This window comes from Branchiostoma floridae, chromosome 7 (assembly GCF_000003815.2).
Source record: "Branchiostoma floridae strain S238N-H82 chromosome 7, Bfl_VNyyK, whole genome shotgun sequence".
In the NCBI taxonomy this organism is placed as follows: domain Eukaryota; kingdom Metazoa; phylum Chordata; class Leptocardii; order Amphioxiformes; family Branchiostomatidae; genus Branchiostoma; species Branchiostoma floridae.
Window position 1 is genome coordinate 1,787,696 of NC_049985.1, and position 23,293 is coordinate 1,810,988.

General features: G+C 40.9%; 2 protein-coding genes across 5 annotated transcripts in view; one reads left to right on the plus strand and one right to left on the minus strand.

The window, feature by feature from the left end:
- Nucleotides 1–12,119, minus strand: part of LOC118419268 (ATP-dependent DNA helicase DDX11-like) — a 53,200-nt gene extending 41,081 nt beyond the window's left edge. The window contains exons 1-11 of the mRNA XM_035825615.1: nucleotides 11,976–12,119; nucleotides 11,338–11,456; nucleotides 10,804–10,903; nucleotides 10,327–10,416; nucleotides 9,348–9,496; nucleotides 9,093–9,132; nucleotides 8,211–8,318; nucleotides 7,678–7,771; nucleotides 5,968–6,176; nucleotides 3,767–3,919; nucleotides 965–1,011 (exon numbers count right to left, since the gene is read on the minus strand). Coding sequence (XP_035681508.1) covers nucleotides 965–1,011; nucleotides 3,767–3,919; nucleotides 5,968–6,176; nucleotides 7,678–7,771; nucleotides 8,211–8,318; nucleotides 9,093–9,132; nucleotides 9,348–9,496; nucleotides 10,327–10,416; nucleotides 10,804–10,903; nucleotides 11,338–11,456; nucleotides 11,976–12,101 — 1,235 coding nt within the window. The 5' untranslated portion in view covers nucleotides 12,102–12,119. The remainder of the gene's footprint in view (nucleotides 1–964; nucleotides 1,012–3,766; nucleotides 3,920–5,967; nucleotides 6,177–7,677; nucleotides 7,772–8,210; nucleotides 8,319–9,092; nucleotides 9,133–9,347; nucleotides 9,497–10,326; nucleotides 10,417–10,803; nucleotides 10,904–11,337; nucleotides 11,457–11,975) is intronic.
- A 650-nt stretch (nucleotides 12,120–12,769) lies between these two features.
- LOC118418908 (N-alpha-acetyltransferase 15, NatA auxiliary subunit-like) overlaps nucleotides 12,770–23,293 on the plus strand; it is a 24,280-nt gene continuing 13,756 nt past the window's right edge. For 3 of the 4 annotated variants that reach the window (XM_035825046.1, XM_035825043.1, XM_035825044.1), the window contains exons 1-7: nucleotides 12,770–12,958; nucleotides 14,278–14,362; nucleotides 18,711–18,815; nucleotides 19,303–19,391; nucleotides 19,864–19,932; nucleotides 21,106–21,240; nucleotides 22,717–22,864. In XM_035825046.1, the coding sequence (XP_035680939.1) occupies nucleotides 12,782–12,958; nucleotides 14,278–14,362; nucleotides 18,711–18,815; nucleotides 19,303–19,391; nucleotides 19,864–19,932; nucleotides 21,106–21,240; nucleotides 22,717–22,864 (808 nt within the window). In that variant the 5' untranslated portion in view covers nucleotides 12,770–12,781. Of the gene's footprint in view, nucleotides 12,959–14,277; nucleotides 14,363–18,710; nucleotides 18,816–19,302; nucleotides 19,392–19,863; nucleotides 19,933–21,105; nucleotides 21,241–21,867; nucleotides 21,883–22,716; nucleotides 22,865–23,293 lie in introns of all 4 variants that reach the window. The other variant, XM_035825045.1, reaches the window with a different exon arrangement.

Sequence of the window (23,293 nt, forward strand, 5' to 3'; positions counted from 1 at the left end):
ATAAAAACCAGCCCCGTTCGAAGCCTACAATTCGAGGCCTGGTTCCAAAGACTTCTTTTCTGCCGAACCCGCAAGGGTGACGTGAGTCACCCGCCAAATCTCTCCATAGTTTCCCAATATCCTTTGCACAAATTCCTCACGTTGGCGCCTTTCTTCCCGCCAAAATGATTAATACTCATGGTACAACAGGATAAAAGCTCCTTGGTACAATGTATACATGTCTATCCTTTCACACCTTTTCTTTTGTCGTGAACGAGCAAGAAGATAAGTCTCCAGTCTCCAGGAAACCATGTTGTGGGCCCTGTTGAAGGGAGCTGTCATGCTTGTGGGGCAGCAGTTTATTAGCATATCATTCCAGACAGGACTTCTTTTAGACGTAAACAATCGGAGGTCATATGCATGCGGCGCTCCCGGGGATCCCATCTTGGGAGAACAGAAGCCACCCAAATACAACAACAACGCTACAATCTTGCCTCATTTTGATAATGTATATTAATCGATATTTATCTATCACCCACCAGTAACTGAATTTTATACCTTACTTTCTTATCTCAGTTCTGTTTCCTTGTATTTCGCTGATCTTCAGAGAATAATTTAGCCACATAAATACAACAGCCTAAAACAGTGCCGTAAAAATTCGTTTTCGTTCCTTTTCGCACTTTCGGTAGACCCCTTACTGCAACCCAATAACTCAGACAACAGATGTTGGAAAACTGGGTGTAAGTTCACATTCCTTCACAACTCCATATTCCTTATTTTAATCCAACACTTAATTAATAAAATCCAACAAACACAGCAACATCAAAACAGGGGTGATCTAGATCTTCAGATTGATAAAATTGATCGGAAATTTGCCAACAAATTGTTCTGAATTACTTAAATCACTTAGAATGATCTGTTCCAAATCGGTCTGAATTCGTGGAATTCTCAGAAAACAGCCCCAAGCCTAACAGTGGCTACTTACTTGTATCTCTGCGAGTACTGGGTGAGCTGGGAGTAAGCTCGGGCAATCTGAAACAGATGGGAGAGTCAAGGGGATGTAACATGATGCACTTATGACGCACACACACACACACGCGCATACACACACACGTGCACACACGCACTCACACATACATGCAGACACACACACACACACTCACGTACACACACACACATACATGCACACATGTACTCACACACACAAGCACACACACACAAACACACACTCACACATACACAGAAAATATGACAGTGAACTGCAATGTTATTTATCATTCATATTGTTCATGACTTAGTATAGAGGAGTGCACAAAGGAATTGCACAGCTGGAAAAATTATGTCATAAATTGATAGAAACAGAAATATTTTGCTTTCTTTGTTCTTCCTTTTTCATTTTGAAAAGTAAATGGCAACACCCAAAGCATTTTAAGGAATGGCTGTTAATTTAACTCAGGAACAAATACAAAGTCTAACTGGAGATCCAAATAAACAAACAAACAAACATTGACTCATAGCAGGAGGATGGAATACAGATGAAAACTAAGGAAGGGAAATCCCCAAAACTGGGAAATCAAGATTGCTGCAGCCCTAGATGTCTATGTAACATAGTGGCACCTTTACCCTGAGGTAACCTTTATCTGTTGTATTTGGAAACGGGTTATTTAAGGATATCAAGTCCATGGATGGTGGTTTCAAATGGCAATATTTTCAAGGTACCGGCATTGCAATTCAAAAGTACTGTCTGTCAACTTGGAATCCCTAATTAATTTTAAAACGGATCATGTAGGTTACCCGTAGTAAAGGTGAACTAGCTAAGTGGAAGACGACTCAGTCAGCTGCATAAGTAGTGACAGGTGATTTCAGTGATGGGGGTGGTTAGAAGATAGAATGCCGACATGTTTCACTTAGCGAGAGGCTATCTAAAGGGACACATGTGCTTAAATAGGATCACTGGGGCTAAGCCCATCCGGTTAATTCAGGTGAGATGATTTCAGCAGTGAATCAATTTGGACAATAAGAACCACATGTAGAGCTTTGCAGCATTCCTGCCAGTAGGGCCTAGGGAAAAAATTTAACTGTTGTTTCCTGTTTTCGGGCTACCAACCCTAGAAATATCAGCCGACCCTAGACTTTTGTTTGGTCGACAGTGGAGTCACATAGCTTCCAGTTAGAATTTTTATTCAGCCTGCTTCCTATTGAAGTAAAAACACTGCTTGTCCTATCTAATGAAGGATAAATGTATCTATTATACACAACTTTCTAGTTTGACATTGAAAGAGAAGTGTTCCCATGCATTTCAGTTTACCTTGTTGAACTGTATTGTAATATCATACTAGAGTTTTGGCCAGCCTAAAAAAGATAAACCTAAGGACCCTAATTTTTTCTGGACTGAAACAGGAAACACAACATTTTTTTCCTAGGCCTAGTGTTTCTATGTGCACGGCTGCACGCTTTAGGCACAGCTGAGAAATAGTATCATATTCAAGTACATCGAGAAACGGGAAGTTTTTGTCCCCTTACATAATTATTACGGCACTGATAGCTCAAAACATCTGCAGGGTTGTTTTGAACTGGAGACCTTTCACAAAAAGGGCATAATCGAGAATGTGTTACTTTTTGCAGATGAAAAACTTCCTGTCAAACATTTTTGTCCCCTTGGCCTTTCATGATTATTACAGCATTGATAGCTCAAAACATCTGCAGGGTTGTTCTGAACTGGCAACCTTTTTCCCCCTTACATAATTATCACAGAGCATTGAGAGGCTAAAACATCTGCAGGGTTGTTTTTGACTGGAGACCTTTCACAAAAAGGGCATAACCAAGAATGTGTTATTTTTTTCAGATTAAAAACTTCCTGTCTAACTTTTTTGTCCCCTTGGCCTTACATAATTATTACAGCATTGATAGCCTAAAACATCTGCAGGGCTGTTTTGAACTGGAGACCTTTTTCCCCCTTACATAATTATTACTGTACAGCATTGATAGCTCAAAACATCTGCAGTGTTGTTTTGAACTGGGGACCTTTCACAAAAAGGGCATAACCAAGAATGTGTTATTTTTTTCAGATTAAAAACTTCCTGTCTAACTTTTTTGTCCCCTTGGCCTTACATAATTATTACAGCATTGATAGCCTAAAACATCTGCGAGGCTGTTTTGAACTGGAGACCTTTCACATATAGGGCATAACCGAGTATGACTGTGTTATTTTTTTGCAGATGAAAAACTTCCTGTCTAAGTTTTAACAACATCTGACAAACAAGAATCCAGGGTCTTAATAAAAGCTTCTGCATGAGATAACAAGTGTGGTCATGTGGCACAATCGGCAGGGTGTTCAAAACCCAGAGGTTCTGGGCTCGAATTCGTTGATGTGCCACTGATTTTGTGTCCTTAAGGCACTTAGGTGAAAATGAGCACCTAGCTTTGGTTAGGGTCGTCCCTCATATAGAAGGTTTAAATGGAGGTCCCGTGTTTGAGAAGAGCCATACCTTGAGCATGTTAAGAACCCACAACACTTCTCAGTATGAGTGGTTTAACCCTACAGTCCTTTGGCCACACAAAGAGCAATTGCTGTCGTATTGAGGCCACCTGAGTTAGCACCAAATGGCAGCCGCTCCAGACCCTTGCGACAGTCGTATTGTGGTTACCTGAGATAGCCATTCCAGACCCTTGCGATTTAGTCCAGCCTATTGGAAGCTTCTCACAATTCAGTCCATGGGTGTGAAGAGAGAGTACCGTAGTTGGCACACCCAATAACAACAAAAAAAGACCATTGAGCCGTCCTCACCTGTCCCCCAGTGATCTCCACACTGTGTATACCAGTGATGGTGTCCACCAGATTATGGGCCTCGTCGATGATGACCACGTTACCCGCCAGTTTGATGCCAGAGACTTCCCGGGTGTGTCTGTGCAGGAGTGTGTTGTACGGGAGGGCTACCAGCTGGAGATGGAAAAAAAAGACATTTGTATGATGTTTTTTTTATGTATTACGATGACAACATTCCCCTGATGCCGGAGAGTTCCTGTGAGAGTGTCTGTGCAAAAGTGTGTTATACGGGAGGGCTACCAGCTGGAAAACAAAGACATTTATACAATGGCAGAGTTCTATTTTAGTGTAAAGCCTACAAAAGGTAGTGTAGTGGCTAGGGGTGGGTACCAATTAAAGTTAAAGTTAAAGTTTGCCCATACATCTACAGATGCATACGGTGGCGCCCATCTCCACTTCGAAGCCCTTGAGCCTCACATTTGTGCAAGTCACTATACACACTGTAGCAGGGGGCTGGTCCGCTGGTAGTGATGTGTGTTTAACTTCCATACTCTTCCTCATTAGTGCCGAGTGCTAACTCTGGTACTTGTAGTCTTAACTGGTTCTTGTTTTTTTCTGACCTGGTATTTGATACTTATAAAATGTAGTAGTCCGCAAGTCCACCAGTTCATTTGTCATTTTGTACATCATGCAGAGTCTGGACATTTTCCTTCTGTCCTCACATGACATCCACAGGAGATCTGTTTTCACCAGACCATGTGGATGAAGATGGGGGAGGGGCTTGTTTATAAGATTAACGTTACTCAGCTTGCACTAGGAGGAGTGGGACCTGAGATCAACACAGCATGATAGGACACGTCTGTAGCCAGGAATTGTCTTTGAGGGGTGGGGGGATCTTTTTGATTTCTGGGTCCAGCGAGCACCAAAGGTACAACCTTTCTGTAACCAGGTATCCAAACCAGGGCTGTCTCCAGCTTAAATTTTTTCATCCCTCTCATTGTTTTGGAACCCATGTTGTTGATTTCCTTGTTGAATATGTCATTTTAAGCTTATGAAAGTACATTTTGAACAGTTTCATGTCATTTGGGGGACGAAAGGGGTAAATTACTTTCTGTCCCAAAAAGCAAATTTCTGTCTTCAGACGGAAGGATGGGTCCTGGAGACAGACCTGTTCGAAAGCTAGCTGCCAAGTGTCTTTGTCCTCTCTCACAATTAGATGCGAGGACAAAGAGACTGAGACGACATAGTTACAATTATAGGTTTGGATCTGGTTAAGCTTTCTAGGGAGGTCCTGGGAAAATTGTGAATATTGAACACTCTAAAAGTGAAACGTTTCAATCTGCATTTTTGAGAGGATTTCAAAGTCAGAAATAGAGACTGTCAATAACAATTTTGTCAAGGGAGGATCATTCTTTTCAGGTAACATCTGTCAGTGCAGTGGGGATGTTCCCATCAACCCCCTGCCTAAGGACATGCATGACAGTCTAAATGTAAGAGTTACAGAGCACCAACCTTTCCCACATGTTCCAGCTATAAATAACCCAGACTTATAGTTATACATCTGACAACGACCTCTTGGCCAAAGAAACTCTTACAAGTGATATTTCATATCATCTTGACACCTGGTTAATTTTGCCAGTGGGGGAGGGGGGACATATTTGGAATAATTGTCTGCTGGCTGTTCCAATATTTTGATACATGATCATATTCAGACAGATATCCAGAATTCAGGCCAAGGTAGGACGCAAATTAGGACCATATGAACGTTTCTATACAACCACTGAAAATTATAACTGGCTAAGTCTATACTTTTGACTGTTAAGAACTAGCTATGCTATTAAAAGTATTCGCCTGGCATTGAAGCTATACTAAAGGCTTAAAGAATTGTACATACTGTACTGCTTTTCCTTCTTAACACTCTTAGCACTTATAAGAATGAGTATGGAAGTAAAACACACAACACAACCAGCCCCCTAAGTACTGCAGTGGACATGTGTGGCCCAAGGGCTATAGAAACAGAGAAAGGCACTGCCCCTATATACCAAAAGGTGTGGGAAAGATTTAAAAGACCTACTGTCACCTGATCACATTCAGCCATAACAGTGGTTAGCAAGCAAAAGCAATTGAGCCAGTGGTCACTAAAGGAGGATGGTACTCAAGTTAGAACGATGGATCCTGAAGACAGCCCTGCATTTGTGACATTATCAATTTGAGTGACAGACCTGTGCAGCTGGGATGGAGTATCTTGTCCCGTAGTACGGACAGGCGTCCATCTTGCGCCCCTTGACCACCAGCTGCTCGATGTCCCGTACCTCAGCCAGTACCTCGTCACTGTAGGTCGGGATGTGCTGGTGGAAGGGACAGCCTGCTGACTCACCCTTCCTCTTTCTCTTCTGCTTCCTCTCAGCTTCATCACACTTATCTCTGGACTCTGTGATGGGTGCAATCATCATCATGATCAGGTATTTGTGTTTCAGATATACAACACAACACATGGGTAATGTGTTATTTGGAAAGTAAAAAACATGTGTATGATATATATTCAGTTGTGTAATTCTCTCAGTAGGAGTTAAAAAGCAAGTGATACAATTGTGATTCCAGTTTAGCTCACAGAAGAGTTAATATTCCACTGGTCGTGACAAATGACAGACGAAGAAGACATGAAGATATGTAAACTAGAGTTCAACGAACACATACCTTTGCCAAATAAACCAGGTTTGTTATGTAGAATGATGTCTGTAGACATAAATGTGTTACTCATTACATTTTATTTTATATGCCTGGAGTTGGTTCATAACATTTCGCCATTGTTTATGCAAATTAGATCCCTATGCAGATTAGATTTACATAATAATATTAAATTGTATCAAGCATCATTTGCATAATAAATGTGTATTGATACTTCCTTCTTTCTTAGCTAAAAATGTGACAAGTTTGAAAGTCCTATAAGGAATGCAGTGGATTTCCAAACTTTTCTCATTAATTATGCAAATTAGCAGTCGATTTGCATAATTATAATTCCATCATGTAAGTCTTCCCTTTGGCTATCTACATACCAAAAACCATGACGATCCGTCAACACGTTTATATTTTCTCATTAATTATGCAAATGAGGCCGTTATTTGCATAATTAATATGCATTGATATTTCTCTCTTCCTCATCTATATATGTGACAAGTTTGAAAGACCTATCATGAAATGCAGTGGATTTATAAACTTTCCTCATTAATTATGCAAAATAGTTGCTGATTTGCATAAATGGTATTCCATTATGTACATTGTTTACTTGGGCTATCAACATACCAAAAACCATGACGATCCCATCACACGTTCTCGAGTTTATCTCGTCCAAAGTTTGAAAGGAAATAGGCGACTGCAGTTCCAAACAAGCCGCTTGGGGTTTCCAAACTTAAAGTACTTACTCTCTGCACCAAGGGCTATCTACCACTCAAAAATCATAACCACAGCAGGTCCAGAACACGAGATAAAAAAAATTGAGGTTTTGCTGCAGTACCTTAGCAAGCCGCTAGGGGGCCCATTATCGAACTTGACCTTCGTTTTCCCGACCCCTACCCACCTACCAAATATTATTGGGATCCATCCAAGGCTTCTTGAGTTATACTGTTAACACACAGACAGACACACAGACAGACACACAGACTCACAAGCCTAAAACATAACCTTAGCCATTCTGGCAAAGGTAACTACAGTCTTTACAGGTTCATTGTACTTGGGACATTCCTCTAGCTCTTTTTTGCAAGCACAAATAACAGTGGATCATGGCTTAATGTACCATCCTAAGGACTGTAACCCTTTCCAGTAGCGTGCATGTTGGGTGAGTGACATACATATGTTGACACACACACAAATGCAGCAGCCTAAAACAAAACCTCAATTTTTCACAAAAGTTACAACCCTCTCCTCACACATACCTTCCTTCTTCTTGTTGTTCTGCATCTCCAGACACCTGTCGTTGATGAGGTGAGAGGATCCCAGCTTCCTGACGGAGTCGTTGATGCACAAGTTCTGATGGGGAAAATAGGGTTTTCGTCAGGAACTGACTGAATAACCGTTTAAGTTTTTTATTGACAATAGGCGACGTTTCGATGAATGTCTGTTGTCCTCGTTACAGATATGGACAAAATACATACTAGGTAATGGCAAATTATACATCACTAATTCAAATACAATGTAACTAACAATTATCAAAAACAGTCTAAGCACAATTTAACATTGTTGAGTCATTTGATTACATGTATAACATGGTATACACAAGATAAAATGTTCTACCAGTAACTGTTCATTCTACTATTTCTAGTGATGCTGAAGAAGAGCGATGGATGTAGCTCAAAACTCCCGAAGTAATCACCCAATCTTATTTGCAGAGATTGAATTGTCTTTACATATTGCTAACCTGGAGTCTATCCTTTGCAAACTAAGAAGTAAGGAATGTAAAACATCATACCTGTCTGGACCCGAGAGACACCACCCTGACATCCTTCCCAAATGGACTCTTCTGCACCTCCCTCACAAACTGGGCCAGCTGCGAGTGGGTCCGGCTGCAGTAGTAGATCTGTGGCACAAAAACGCCACCTAGTGAGCGGCTGGGAAACTGCACTACTGGTACAGAAACACTAGTCTAGTACATTTTAACATTTGGACTCTTCTGCACCTCCCTCACAAACTGGGCTAGCTGGGAGTGGGTCCGGCTGCAGAAGTAGATCTGTGGCACAAAAACGCCACCTAGTGAGCAACTGGGAAACTACATGTATTACGTGACATTTGTACCTGACAAACTGGGCCAGTTGGGAGTGGGTCCGGCCGAAGTAGTAGATCTGAGGCACAAAAACGACACCTAGTGAGCAGCTGGGAAACTGCACTACATGTACTACAATGATATTTGTGTCCCCTGAATTGTCAGGTAAGTTTCCAGACAATATCAACACTGCAATATCATTTATGTAACATCCTGTGTAAATGTCCATCTGCATGTTTGGTCAGTAGTGACCCATGTGACCTGGCATACATGTAACTTTCTTTTACCTCTGGAGAAAGAATGATTTTACATTCAAGAGCTGATTAAAAAAATATCTTTCAATTGCAACATGAATTGATTACACATTTTACATTGTAGAATATATTAGTACCCAATGTATTTTTTTAAATCACGAGGAATATAGAACTTTAAGGTCAAACTTTTGTTGATGTTAAGCTGGCAAGATTGATAAAGAAAGGTTTACTCCAAACATATTGTGCTGCAGGACTGTCATATGTGTGGTACCTTAACTATTCCTGGTCTTCAAGAGAGGTATAATAGCTACAACCAAAGTGTTTTATGAAAACTTACCTTTGTAATGTGTACCTCTTCTTCCTTGTCATCCTCTGAGCTAGAATGTTAAAGAAAAGACTCAAGATTACTTATCACTGGCCATTCATTTTTGGGGATCATCTCTAAATAATCTTTTCCCCCCTCTATATCAACCTTCATCACTGCCAGTTATCAATAATTGGTCATATTTCATGTCACAATGACCCACCAGAATGCCTGTATACAGGACAGCGAAACAGTGTTACTATACCTAGTACTTCATTGGACCACCACCTTGTCTGTTTTGCCCCGTCCTCTTCATCACTCCTGTAGTCATCCACCAGGAGTTCCTCATCCTCCTGTTTCTCAGCTGGACCCTCAGCTGAAGGGTCATCCTTCATCAACTCTTCCTCCCCCTCTTCTGTCTTCTCACCTTCTTTTCTCTGCAAGGAAACTTTGTCAGTTTAGAAAAACATGCTTTAGTTAAAAAGATAGTCAAAAAGACTGGCTGTGTGCATTTTCTAGATCAACACTAGGGGTGGGTACTGATACAGAAAATTAAGGTACTCTTCCACCCCACCTTCTGTCTTTTCACCTTCTTTCCTCTACAAAGAAATTTCGTCAGTTAAGAAAAAGATACGGACTGACTGTGTGCATTTTAAGTCAACACTCTTGTCACCAATTGTAGACAACATTCCAATCTTTTGTTCTTCTCTACTTTGTTCGTAGTACAAATAAAATTTCTAAATCCCCTACAAACTTTTTTCACACACTCCTATCTAAACAAAGCAATTCCTCCCCCAGTCTTTCTGATCAATTCCTCACATGCTAGTATTTTTGTTTAACCATACAGGATTTCTAAATAACATTTGTTGTAGTATTTGTATCTGTATCAATAAGATTTTGTGTAACACACCAGTTTCGCAGGCACGCGGCACGGCAGCATGCAGCTGGTTATATTACACTGAAAGACCCGTCACACTTAACTTTTGCACATCTATCTAACCCCTGCTTTGCCTATTGAGTCAGTGAAGTCAAGCTTGCTTAAGCTTGATGTTTCTGACATAGGGAGAAGAGATGCTGCTACAGTTATCGCTATGGGCCGCTCTTCATCACCATGATGGCAACATCAGGCCCTACGAACCTGATTTAAAAAAAAAAATGTTGTTTGAACCTATCTTGCACATCTGACTACAAATCTTATCTACTGAGGATGTGCCTAATGCACTTGATAGCAATGAATTCCACTCAGTGATTAGAGTTCCTGTAGTACCTTTCGTTTGTTGTTGAAAAATTTAGCTCTGTTGTTTTTCCTGATTTCCTCCAGCCTTGCCTCTCTCTTCACTATGGCTTCTTGCTCTTCCTGTTGGTTAAGACAAGAATTCATCTCATAAGGAAGATTAGCTCAATGAGCTAAGGGTATCACAATAAACTCACAATAAGGAACCTAAGAATCAACTTAATTTCACAACTTAATACAATAAGATAACAGAATCCTTAATCCCACAGCAGGAAAATTGGTCTGCCAACAAGTCTGCAAGATCTAATCTTTTGTTAGTAATACACCTGGTGTTTTCTCCATCATTGCATAATTTTTAGACATCAGCTGATATTTGCAGTTTTCAGATCCCCATCCAATGTGATGGGGATAAATTTTGAGGGGATTTTTAAATCTCACAACTTTCTAGGACACTACAAACTTTGTCAAAGCTCGTTGACTGTGTGCCAGGGGTTTTCATTAACATCTTACCCTTGACTTTAGAGTCCTCTCCTCTGCCTCCCTTTTCTTTGCAAACTGCTGAACCCAGTCTGGTGCTGCTGGGAGGTCCGACTCTGCTGAGTCCTTGTTTCTGAGGAAAAAAGCAGGATTTTGTACTAATGATATTCAGTGATTTTATCTAATAAAGTGGAAACTTGCTGGCCTCAAGCAGTTCATCAAAATCCTACCTACACTTTTCAGTGTATACAAACATACTTTAATAGGGATGGTGCCCATCTCTATTTGTATAGCTCCTGGTCCACACATACATGTACAGGTCACTACAATAGGGGAGAAGTCCAATAGCAGTGTGTTCAATGCTCATACTCTTTATGTGTTGAGTTCTCAGCAGAGAAAGCAGTATACACCACCTTTTCAGTCTCTGGCACAACCCAGCCAGAGTTTGAACCTACAACATTTTTATTAATGAAGCAAACAGTCTTCTGCCCTATAGCTAGGCCATTGCACCTCTTGGCCTCAAACATTTAACATGTCTTAGCTGCTCAAACAAGTGGTGTTACTGACTGTTCTGAGGACGGCGACTGTTTGGCCCCATCCAGGATTTCCTCCACTTCCCTCCTCTGCCTGTCCTCGTGGTCCTGCAGCCACTTCAGGGCTCCACAGATCAAGCTCAGGGACTTACCCTGCACAGGCACAATGCAAATCAGTGTTAAGAGTCATTCCATGGTGGGATGTCTTACTAGAACTACAATGTGGCAAAGACACACCTCTCTCTCTCATACTTAATATTGCTGGCAGCAGTGTTTTTTTCGCCTGGGGACGAGACCCACGGCTTTCGCCACTTGCCATGCCTGATTGCTCCCTACCGATTGTAATGGTAGGCCATGTGTGGCCAGTTGGGGGTGTGCCTAAACACCACAAACGACTCAGAAACACCACAACAACCACAAACGACTCCCATATACACTGCATATGAGAGTCGTTTGTGGTCGTTTGTGGTGTTTCTGAGTTGTTTGTGGTCGTTTGTGGTGTTTAGGCAGACCGGGCAGTTGGCCCTTGACAGTATTATGACATCTGCTGTGAATTAGACCCAATAAAGGGAAAGGGACCTGGATGTCCCTAGCTCAGTCTTGACCGGGCAAGCAGAGAGTGCAAGCTCCATCCTTGCTCTCCTACACTGACCATCAAGTAAAATAACCTACTGTGCCTGTCGGACTCTCAAAGATCCCAACTTTCCCCTCCTCCAGAGTCTGGTACAGCTTGGTCATGAACCCCTTCTGGATGTCGTATGGCTCAAAGGGGAAGGGGAACTCTTCTGGTGGTTCCATGGCTGGATTCTGGAGTCTGTAAGGCTGTAGTGACCAGGGCACACAAATTATAAGGCTCTCACTAGTATCAGGACATTTCGTGGCAGGTGGCCTGGACGTTTCGCCTTTGCCTTTAGGTGATTTGATGAACTTATTTCATAATTTGCTAAAATCATGGAAGTGAAGAACTCGAAGGAAACCAATCTGACATCTTAGAACAGTATCATCATCAAAAGAAGGTAGTATCATTATCACACGCAGCAGCCTTCTTCGCCTATTTATCCTCAAGAAAAAGAACATGTTGATAAATCAGATCTTTTTAACCTCCTTGATCAGATCAAAACAGTGCACAATACCTGCAATCTAATGCGATCTGCACGTTTAGAAGTCAGAGTTATACTCACACGAACGCCTGGGATCAGTTACGAAGTAAAGGAGTTTGACATTCTATCAAAATCGAGTTGTTGAGTCGTTGTTTGGTAAGAAAGTCGAAAACTTGACTGACAAGTCGCCATTTTGAAAACAACCGCGCCAAATTTGAACTAGGGTCAGAGGTCAAGTCCACGGTATTTCTGATTCCAAAGGATCCATATTTCTACCAGTATTATGGTGATCATGTATGATAGTTGTAATAAAAAGGAGTATTTCGTTATAATATTAGGAAAAAAACGGATTTTCTGTGAATTTTCGGGACGGGTGTCATGTTGACGCCTGCGCAGTGGTGTGGTCGGCGCCATCTTGCGAGTTTCAGACACCGCGTGGTTCTTCTCTGCCCAGTCAGGCCGTTTTTCCTCGTCCCTCGGCTCCTCACAGCGCCGCCAGCCATGGCGTCCACACCTCTGCCGCCCAAGGAAAACGCTCTGTTCAAGAGAATATTGGTGAGTGCGCACGGACGTGGCGGCAGGCGTTTGAAATGTGCATGTAGTCCGTGCTGACTTAGCACGCACTGCCGGGGTGGGGGGTGGGCGGTCAGACCAGGAAAATGCGTTTTGACTTCTCACTTTGTAATCATACCCTACTTTAGACTATTATCATGCCCACAGACACCCTCTATTAAGTACTGCATGTGTCTCTTAAGCTTGTATTGTCAGCAAGACACGAGGAACATTGAAAACAGAAGACACGAACCTCCTAAGAAAACAGTGAAACATGAACGTGCCTGGTGTGACACCGCCTTGCCTTATATGCTTCCGCGTGACAGGGTGAACGCGTTTGTGATGAATGACTTCTAATTTGAAAAATACCGTACCTAGAGCACACCAGGGCAGCTGGTCGCACCAAAACAAACCGTATAGAACCTCACTATGACCCTAGTTACTCAGATGTTGCAGTAACCTGGTTACATTAATCATTGGCAGATATTCTAAACCACAAATGGTGAATATAAATTATAAAGGATTTACATGCACCTGTTCAAATGCATCACAATACAGAAATACACTTCTGCTCAATCTACTGACAACATTGGTTAAAGGGCAGCATCAAATACAACTTCGTTACTAGTTGATTAGGTAAAACTATAAGCCCTTTTAAAGAGATCAGAACGCATGTGCAGGGACAGGAATTCTAGGTAATATGTCAACAGTAAAGGCCCAGAGAAGAAAACAGGCAATCCGCATTGTGTCGACCATTGTTTCAATTTGCATATAACAATGTCCAGACGGGTTTGTTTTCTTTTTCTGGGCCTTTACTTCTGACATATTATCTAGAATTCCTGTCACCGCACATGCGTTCTGATCTCTATGAAAGGGTTTATTGGTTAAAAAGAACAGCATCAAGTACATTATCAAGTACGATATCTATTGTCAATACAAATAAATGTTCAAGCAAAAATCATCTCTCTCATTGGTCCATAAAAAATGTAGTGCACAGATAAACGGTAGTGGGTGGGTCTGGGAGTTGATCCTCCTGCATTCTGCATGAACTTATACGCTGTTATGCCTTAGAACAAGTTCTGCATCTGAATACAGATGTCATATGCAGGGAATGGTTTGATTTTGTTATGCGAATTGGAACATGGGTTTTTTTTACAAGTCAGGGGCCTTCATCTTCAATATATACCCACGATTCCTGTTTATTGACAAGAAACTGGATAACTATTATTAAACATTACCTCCAAAGGTACCAATGACTTTATAACTTCCTTCCATCCAACACCTAGTCACAGATGCCCTTGTTTTGTCTTCTTTTCCACCAGAAATGTTACGAGCAGAAGCAGTACAAGAACGGACTCAAGTTCTGTAAGCAGATCCTGGGAAATCCCAAATATTCTGAGCATGGAGGTAAGTTTGAACAGCAAACACCAACACTTTCACTTCCTGAATAGAGCTGTAATTTAGATCTTAACTGTTGGTGCCATTAGCTTTTCTGTAAGTTTGGAAAAAGAAACACTGGTACTATTAAAAAAAAGTATCATACTCAGACTCATAGCTAAAAATTTTTGTGACATCCGTGACATCAGCTAACAATAAACCTTGTCTGTAGATATCTAAAGAATAGCAGTGATTTTGTTTTTTACACAACAATCATTGCTAGCATGTTTTATGTGTTGCGTGTGATGTTACTGCAAATGTAGAGTGGTAGAATTCACTACTAAGAAACCCTGCCTGGTAGACTGCATTACCCATCAATGTTCACTTCAATGTTTATGGATGCTTTTTATATTAAATGGTTTGCCTTCAACTGTAAACTATAAAAGGTGGTAACTGTCTATATGTATGTGCAATTTGTACATGAATCACAATTTTATGCACATACTCAAACACAAGACGTAAAACTGAGTACCAAATCCTCACAACTGGCTTATCCAGACAAATTGTCCATGCAAGGAAGTTAAAATTACTGATTATGATGATACTGCTCTATACAAGCTGATCAGACAAACCCATTTGTTAAACTTAGTTAAACTTTAAAGCCTGGAATAAAGGAAATAAATCTACCAACTAACCTCGTGTACTCATAAGTGCTATTAGTATTACAGTCATATTCTCTCATACCAGAGCTGATCAAAGCTAGTGGCAGGATGTATAGATCTATGATCAAAAAGAATGTCTAGAATATGAATTATTAATATTAAACAGCTGCTTCGCAACTTTTTATCCAGCAATATATAAACTGTATTACACCTTCAGTGCAAATTTTGTTTCAATGTTCTACTCTAATACAAAACCAAAGGTCTAAGATGCTTTCCAGTCTGTCATTAAGACCTCTAGGGTCCATTGAAGAAGATGAGGAGTGGTCTTTTTATCCAGAAATATCAACTGTATAGCATATTCAGTATGAATTTCATTACAGTCTCATCATTCGATTTCCTATTCTGATACTGTACATATGTATTGGTTTTTGGAGGAAATGCCTAAGATGCTTTCCAGCTTGAAGGTTCTGAAGTAGATGAGGTCTTTCTGTCTGTCAACAAACCGAAGGGTCTAAGATATTTTTGAGCCTGACATTTAGGGCTGTAGGTTCTATTGATGTAGATGGGGTATGGTTTGCCTATCTGTCAGCATGCCTATAGATCTGTATCTACTGAAGGTCAATTGTCTACTGACAGTAGTTTTGATATTCCTGTGGCATCTCTTTGTAGATTGTATTTCAAACATGCTCCCTGCTGACTGACTAGGTTATAGTTAGGCCTAGGAAAAAATGTTGTGTTTCCTGTTTCCCTACATGCCCTATAAAAACCTGCTGACCCTAGACTTTTTTTTGGGTAGGCTTAACCCTTTCCAGAAATATGCAATATGTATTTGATATTCAGCGTACAGTTGCAGAGGCATATCTAGTCAATATCTTAATCAATATTTTTTCGTATTTCTTATTGGATTTTTTGGTGACAAATGAATACTGCCACATTCTAGTATTCCTCAGAAGAATTTGAATGTAAATTTATAACATCAGACTAAAATATACACATAGCAATGAACATGAGAATTTCAGTATGTAGCAGCAACAATAGAGCATAATGATAATTGCTACTACATATTTTCTATTCCTTTCTAATGTATTCCTTGCATAAAAGGATTCCTGAAAGCTATGAGCAGCAGGCTATTAAATGATGTACATATACTGTAAGTGCAGTAATGTTCCTGGTGTTTTTACGTTCATGGTTTCACTCAAAAACTCAAAATCACGTAAACATTTTTGCAGTACAGTATGTGTCTGCAGTGTATGGCGCTACCATGAACTCAAAACCACTCCGAACACTCCATTTTCCTGCTACTGCGAAATGGAATCCCCAAAAACTTTTACAGTATCACAAACCTCAGATTTTTTAAATTTTCAGAGTAAAGCAAGATTGGTTCATGACATGTACAATGATACATGTATTATTGGTAGTGGTGACTGGCTGGCCTACTTGTGTAATCCGTGAATGTAGTGTTAGTCCTACACACAACAAACACAGGGCTGTAGTGTCAGTCATTCCCCACATACTCAGGCTACCACAGCCTTCTCCCTGTGGGGTGACAAGTTTAACCAAGTGTCTGTTTTCTCAAGCTTAGTCACTGCTGAATGGAGTTTAATCATTTAGTAAAATATGTAATTCATTTATGCCAGTCTTATGCTTGTCTGGAAAAGGGGAAAATGATAAAACGGAAAGTATAAAAGTATAGCTTCACGTAATTGGCTTGACAAAAGAAAGAAAAAATTACAGGGGACAGTAGCTGGTAGATTGTTGACTTACGAAACAAAATTGTATCTCTATTGTAACTTTTTGGCATGAGTTCAGTTTTTGTAACTCCATTTTTGCTTGTTAAGTGGAAGGGACATGTCATACATGTAGCTGTCAATAGATTTAGCTAAACAGCTGGTTATTGTTGGTTTAAGATTTCTAAGAAATGTCATAAATGCATGAGCTATTATAACTCTATAGCAATATGTAAAGTTATTTTTTGCCGTTGTTTATATTGTTGATATTGAACGCTGTTTTTACAGAAACCCTGCAGGGCTCGAAGTTAACTATGTCCCGATGTCCCGAGACCACTAAAATTTAGGCCGGGACAACTGAAAAATCTTCTTGGGACACTTTTGGGACAATAGGAAAACGAATCAACATCAGAATGTCCGATCTCCCCGCGGCAGGCTTTTAGCTAGCAATGCGTACAGCCGTAAAATGTACGCCCTGTTTTTTGGATATACGCCTTTGGTACGAATTTTCCCCCGGAAACTTCGCTCGAAGTTCAAATTCGCCGATTCCGGCGCACCGAGCCGCCATTTTGGGTGATTCTACCTCAAGTCTCGCGCAATCTCGCACTCACTCACATCTCGCGAATCGCGAGAGTCACACCCCATTGGCCATTTCGGCGTGACGTAGCGCGCCCAGGGGCCATTATTGGTGGAATATCTGATATCCCCGCTGTTTTCGCGGGAAAAATCACGCAGGGAAGCGTAAAAACTTTGATTTGTTTACGAAAACTCGTCGAATGCCTGAAGTCATTGGTGATAAGTACATGTATAGGATTTTTTTTGGAGGTTTTTTTTGCTTGTTTGTCGGCGGAATGTGGGAAAAATAACAGCTAATGTGACGATGACATACTGGGGAGGGGGGCGGTGTCGGCACTGAATTCGTAGAAAATGTTGAACGGAGGTCGCGATTTTTTCACGGTAACTTGAGATATTACTTTTGTTGCAGTCTTTATTTTTAAAATATTTAATTTGATAAATGGATGTTGTTTGTTGAGAAAATTTCGCTTAATTTGCCCTTGGAACACATCTTTTCTGCTATATATTTTCAATGAATTAAATGTTTGTACACATTTTTCTGTACTGTGTAAAGTTACAACGGTGATGTTACAGGCTACAAGTAACTTTTCAGTGCATTTATTTTCAGCTATGTTCTTAACAGAGTAGATACACAAAAGAAATATAAGATGTACCTGGCAGTCCTGGCTACACTTTCTCCTCTGTTGGTTTGCAGATTTTCTTGTAGACTTCTTTAGGTTGCTGTTGTTATATATGTAACAGTCAAGTTTCACCTTTAACTGTAATGTTAATTTACTCTCCCTGATTGTATGTATTAACTCATGAAACATTATATTGTAAGGAATCAGTGTTATATTACTTGAAAATTACCTCATGTATTCTTTAAGCCATACCCACCTCAAATCAAGAACACATACCTCCCATTCTCAGGACAAAAGCAGTTTTGCAGCAAAGACAAAAATTTGGCTATATTCTACTTCAAAATGCAGGAAATAGCATTTCAGAGTCTTTAAATTTTAAAATTTTCCGGGGGAAGATACCCCCGGACCCCCCTACAATGCTCGCGCCTTCGGCGCTCATCGCGCGGCTCTGCCGCGCAGTGCGGAAAGTACAACACATTACAGATGTACACCCTAAAAAAATTCCTAGCTAAAAGCCTGCCCCGCGGTTGTCAGGCGTGCGTACTCTGACTTACAGTTGTTGTAATACATAATTTCTGAAAATAGGGTTGGGACAGTCCATCCTCACTTCGGGACAGTTGAAATTTATTTTTGGGACAATGCGGGACAGTAGGGAAAAAAGTTAAGTTTGAGGCCTGCCCTGGCTATGAAGGGGCTGACCCTGAATTGTTTGCTATATAGTAATGCGTGAAGTTATTTTTCACTGTTGTTTGATTAATAAAGAATTAATAAATAATGTTTGCTATTTTTTCAGAAACCCTGGCTATGAAGGGGCTGACCCTGAACTGTTTGGGGAGGAAGGAGGAGGCGTACGAGTATGTCAGAAGGGGGCTGCGCAATGATCTCAAGAGCCATGTCTGTATCCTTACATGCAGTCAAGTTCAAGTTTGTTATTGAAAACAGTGAAAGTGATCTCAATTGGTCTACTGGTTGTGACAGAGAAGGCATAGCATTTACAGGTTCACCGTACGGGAGAAAAAATTTGGGAACCGTTGCATCACATACAGTTTTGGAGTGTCGAAAATTTCAATGAATTTCAATTCCACCTTCAAGTACTATGACAGACATTCTATTATCTTTCCAACATTTGCATGTCAAGAATATGGTGTATACTACTATACTTTGATGTCTTAAACCTGCAAAAGTATTTGGGTGCACACGCACACTGTATTTTGAGCCCTGGCACATGTCTTAAGTCACAGCTATCAATGAAAAAAGTCCTGGTGTAAGAATTGAGTCATGGTAAAGCATAGAGTAATGATTCAAACATTGGCATAGACGGATTTTTGCCATGTACCCAGTTTTGCAAAGCGTGTTGTGTAGTTTCCTTGACCCAGTGTCCCCAGGTTGGCACGTGTTCGGACTTCTCCAGCGCTCAGACAAGAAGTACGACGAGGCCATCAAATGTTACAGGAACGCTCTCAAGTGGGACAAGGTAAGGCTCAAGCTCATTCCAAATTGTAGTATTATATACTTGTTCCATGTTGAATTGCAACAAATTTTGTATTCAACATACAAACTACCCAATTGCAAACAAAGAGTGGCCCAAAGTAAAACTGGGCCATATGAATTGTTATAGATCAGAAAACAGAAAGTCCCATTATAGTTAAGACTAACTTGAACATAAAATTCTGTCCTCATGGGGAACCTTACCAGATTACAGTCTACATGCAACAGTGCTGGACATTGACGATTCTGCAAGCATAAAAAGTAGTCTCTGTCCTTAGTTTTGCAGTGATTAACCCTTTTGTGGTCAAACTAAGAGTTTAAGGTAGAAGTTTTGATGATAGTAGGTTTTGCATCTTCATGGCAAATTTACTATTTTGGTCACATTCTATTCCTGACTTTGCCTTCCCAATCAACAAAAAGGCCACGGCAAATTTATTGATATGTTATTATTTCCTCAGGACAACCTGCAGATCCTGAGAGACCTGTCCCTGCTGCAGATCCAGATGAGGGACCTGGAGGGGTACAGGGTGAGTTTTCCTCTTCCTTTAGATGTACCCTATGGGAATGACATCAGCAATGTCTAAGTGTAATCATGGGCATGAAAGAATGGAGCCATTGAGTCCTGGGCAAGGAAAAGAGGACAAGCAGTGAGTGGTTTTCTTCCTTTGGGTATCCATTGTGTACGATAGGGGGGAGCAGAAATTAAGGGTCCTGGATATGACTGAACTGCAGCCATTTAGCCATGGCCATGAGACATGCAGAAAGTAAAGATAGGCAGAGAGGAGTGGGTGCCATTTTTTCACATTTTTTTGTTACAAAACAAGTCCTAAATATTGCATTTGGGTAGGGGCCCAAATCACAGCGTAAGGGCCCTAATCACAGCATAGGGGATCAAAATCACAGTGTAGCGGCCCCAGTATGCTGAAAAGGCCTGGCAAGAACACAGCAGTTCAAAGTCAAGATTTGACATTTTTACCAACAGCCTGAAGGATTGGGATCGATACGTTTATTCTGGGATCAATATTATTCATCCTCTGACTGATGCGATAGACTCACTGCATCATCCTTTGTGCATGATAATTAGGGAGGAAGGTGGATAGAATATAAAGATAACCAATAAGAAATAGAAGATATGATATCATGAAATATTTAGTCTCTGTGAATATCTAAATGCCATAGCCCTAGCCTTATCATGTGCTATAATATAGCTTTTCATGCTCAACAAGTCCCAAGCCATCTGGAGGTCCCAATTTGGGGTCCTTGATTTTTCTGTGCAGACCAGCTGTCTATGTTCTGTACTACCCTACATTCAGAAAGAGGTGTCAGCCTGTAATGCTGCAGTACCTGAAAGTACTGCTAGGGTGCAAGATCCACTTAAACATTGCTGTTGAAATGCTTGAATGTCTTTGTCTCCCTTCTTAAGTTTTAATCTTGGCTCATGACTGTCCCCAGCTTAGAATTTTTTTTCTGTCCCGCTCATTGTTTGGGAGCCTGTGTTGTTGATTTTCATTGTCAGTTGAACTGTCAGTTCAAGCTCGCCAAGATGTATTTTCAGCTGTTTCATCAAGTTATTTTTTGACAGACAAGTTGCAATTTTTGTCCATCCCAGCAAGCACATTTCTATCTTAAGACAAAGGGATGGCTCCTGAAGACAACTCTGTTTTTGCTCCAAATGTGATTGCTGTTGTTGTTGTTTGTAGGATACGAGGTTACAGCTTCTCCAGTTGAGACCAGCACAGCGAGCGTCGTGGATCGGTTACGCGATTGCGTACCACTTACTCAAGGATTACGACATGGCGCTCAAGATCCTGGAGGAGTTCAGAAAAACTCAAGCGGTAAGTCAATGGTTCACTTCTCTTACCATAACATACTTGTTTGGTATTAACTAGAACAGGCTCAAACCCAGTCAGCTTTATATATGTAAGGTACAGCAGCTGAATTTCTGGTTTTGTTATCTCATTGTGATATTTTGTTTTATAGGTGAAAAATGTAGAGTAGGAACACAGTGAGCTGTATGAATGTAGATGTGATAATTTTTTACTAGGGGTTGGTACAGGTTTCCTTGTTGGACCAGTCCAGGAAAAAAATCAGTGGACCAAATTTGGACTGATTAGTGAAGATGAAGACATTGGGGCTTACCAGTCCACAGGGAAGTAAAAGAGAGTTGATAGTCTTTTTTACCAAGTTTTTACTGGCAAACTTGGTCTAAGTTGACAGGCAGTTAGTGTTGTTTACATGAAGATAGGATCTTAAAATGCCAGTGAAAGTTGGATTAACTCCACCAAACAGAATCCTTTGTAGCGAAATGGACCAATTGTTTTAGTATCACCCATTCACAAGTTTCCACAGAAAATCTGGTCCCGGGTCAGTTCCAGACCAGGACCTGATCCTCTGGACTGTACCCATACCTGAATTTTCTGTACTGGTACCACCCCTAATTGTTATCATGTCTTGTTGTGCAGGTGAAGACTGTTGAGTATGAACACAGTGAGCTTCTCCTGTACATGATGATGATGATTGTTATGTTCTGTTCTACAGGTGAAGACTGTTGAGTATGAACACAGTGAGCTTCTCCTGTATATGATGATGATCATGAAGGAGGCGGGGATGGAGGAACAGGCGCTCAAACACCTGGATAATTGTTGTCATGTTTTGTTGTACAGGTGAAGACTGTTGAGTATGAACACAGTGAGCTTCTCCTGTACATGATGATGATCATGAAGGAGGCAGGGATGGAGGAGCAGGCTCTCAAACACCTGGATAATTGTTGTCATGTTTTGTTTTCTAGGTAAAAACTGTTGAGTATGAACACAGTGAGCTTCTCCTGTACATGATGATGATCATGAAGGAGGCGGGGATGGAGGAACAGGCGCTCAAACACCTGGATAATTGTTGTCATGTTTTGTTGTGCAGGTGAAGACTGTTGAGTATGAACACAGTGAGCTTCTCCTGTACATGATGATGATCATGAAGGAGGCAGGGATGGAGGAACAGGCGCTCAAACACCTGGATAATTGTTGTCATGTTTTGTTCTACAGGTGAAAACTGTTGAGTATGAACACAGTGAGCTGCTCCTGTACATGATAATGATCATGAAGGAGGCGGGGATGGAGGAACAGGCGCTCAAACACCTGGATAATTGTTGTCATGTTTTGCTCTTTAGGTGAAAACTGTTGAGTATGAACACAGTGAGCTTCTCCTGTACATGATGATGATTGTCATGTTTTGTTCTACAGGTGAAAACTGTTGAGTATGAACACAGTGAGCTTCTCCCGTACATGATGATAATGTTGTCATGTTCTGTTCTACAGGTAAAAACTGTGGAATATGAACACAGTGAGCTTCTCCTGTACATGATGATGATCATGAAGGAGGCGGGGATGGAGGAACAGGCGCTCAAACACCTGGAAACGTACGACAAACAGATCTGTGACGTGCTGGAAGTACAGGAGAACAAAGGTGACAACCACGTCTTGACTTTCAACCTCCATGAGAATGTTTTCTCGGGCATTGCTATGGGGTGCAACGATCCTAGGGGATCTGAAAGTATACTCCCGACATCTAGACCCTCTGAGATGCTATTTCCTTTATTTGTGGCGAGGGGGGGGGGGGATATTTTGCTGGTAGACCTGGATGGGTTTGATTAATATCTTTATATGCCAATTTTTGTCTGTCATATAGGACGGAATGGTCAAAAGTTTTGTCCTTCCCCAGCAGCAAAATTATGTCAAAGGACAGAAGGATAGACACTGGCTAGAACCTTGTTCTAATTACTTAAACTGTTATAATGCCCACAGGAGATCTACTGTTGAAGATTGGTAGGAATGGGGAGGCCCCAACCTCTTTTTACTGTATATAGTTTCATATGCTGGGTTTATATATGGATCT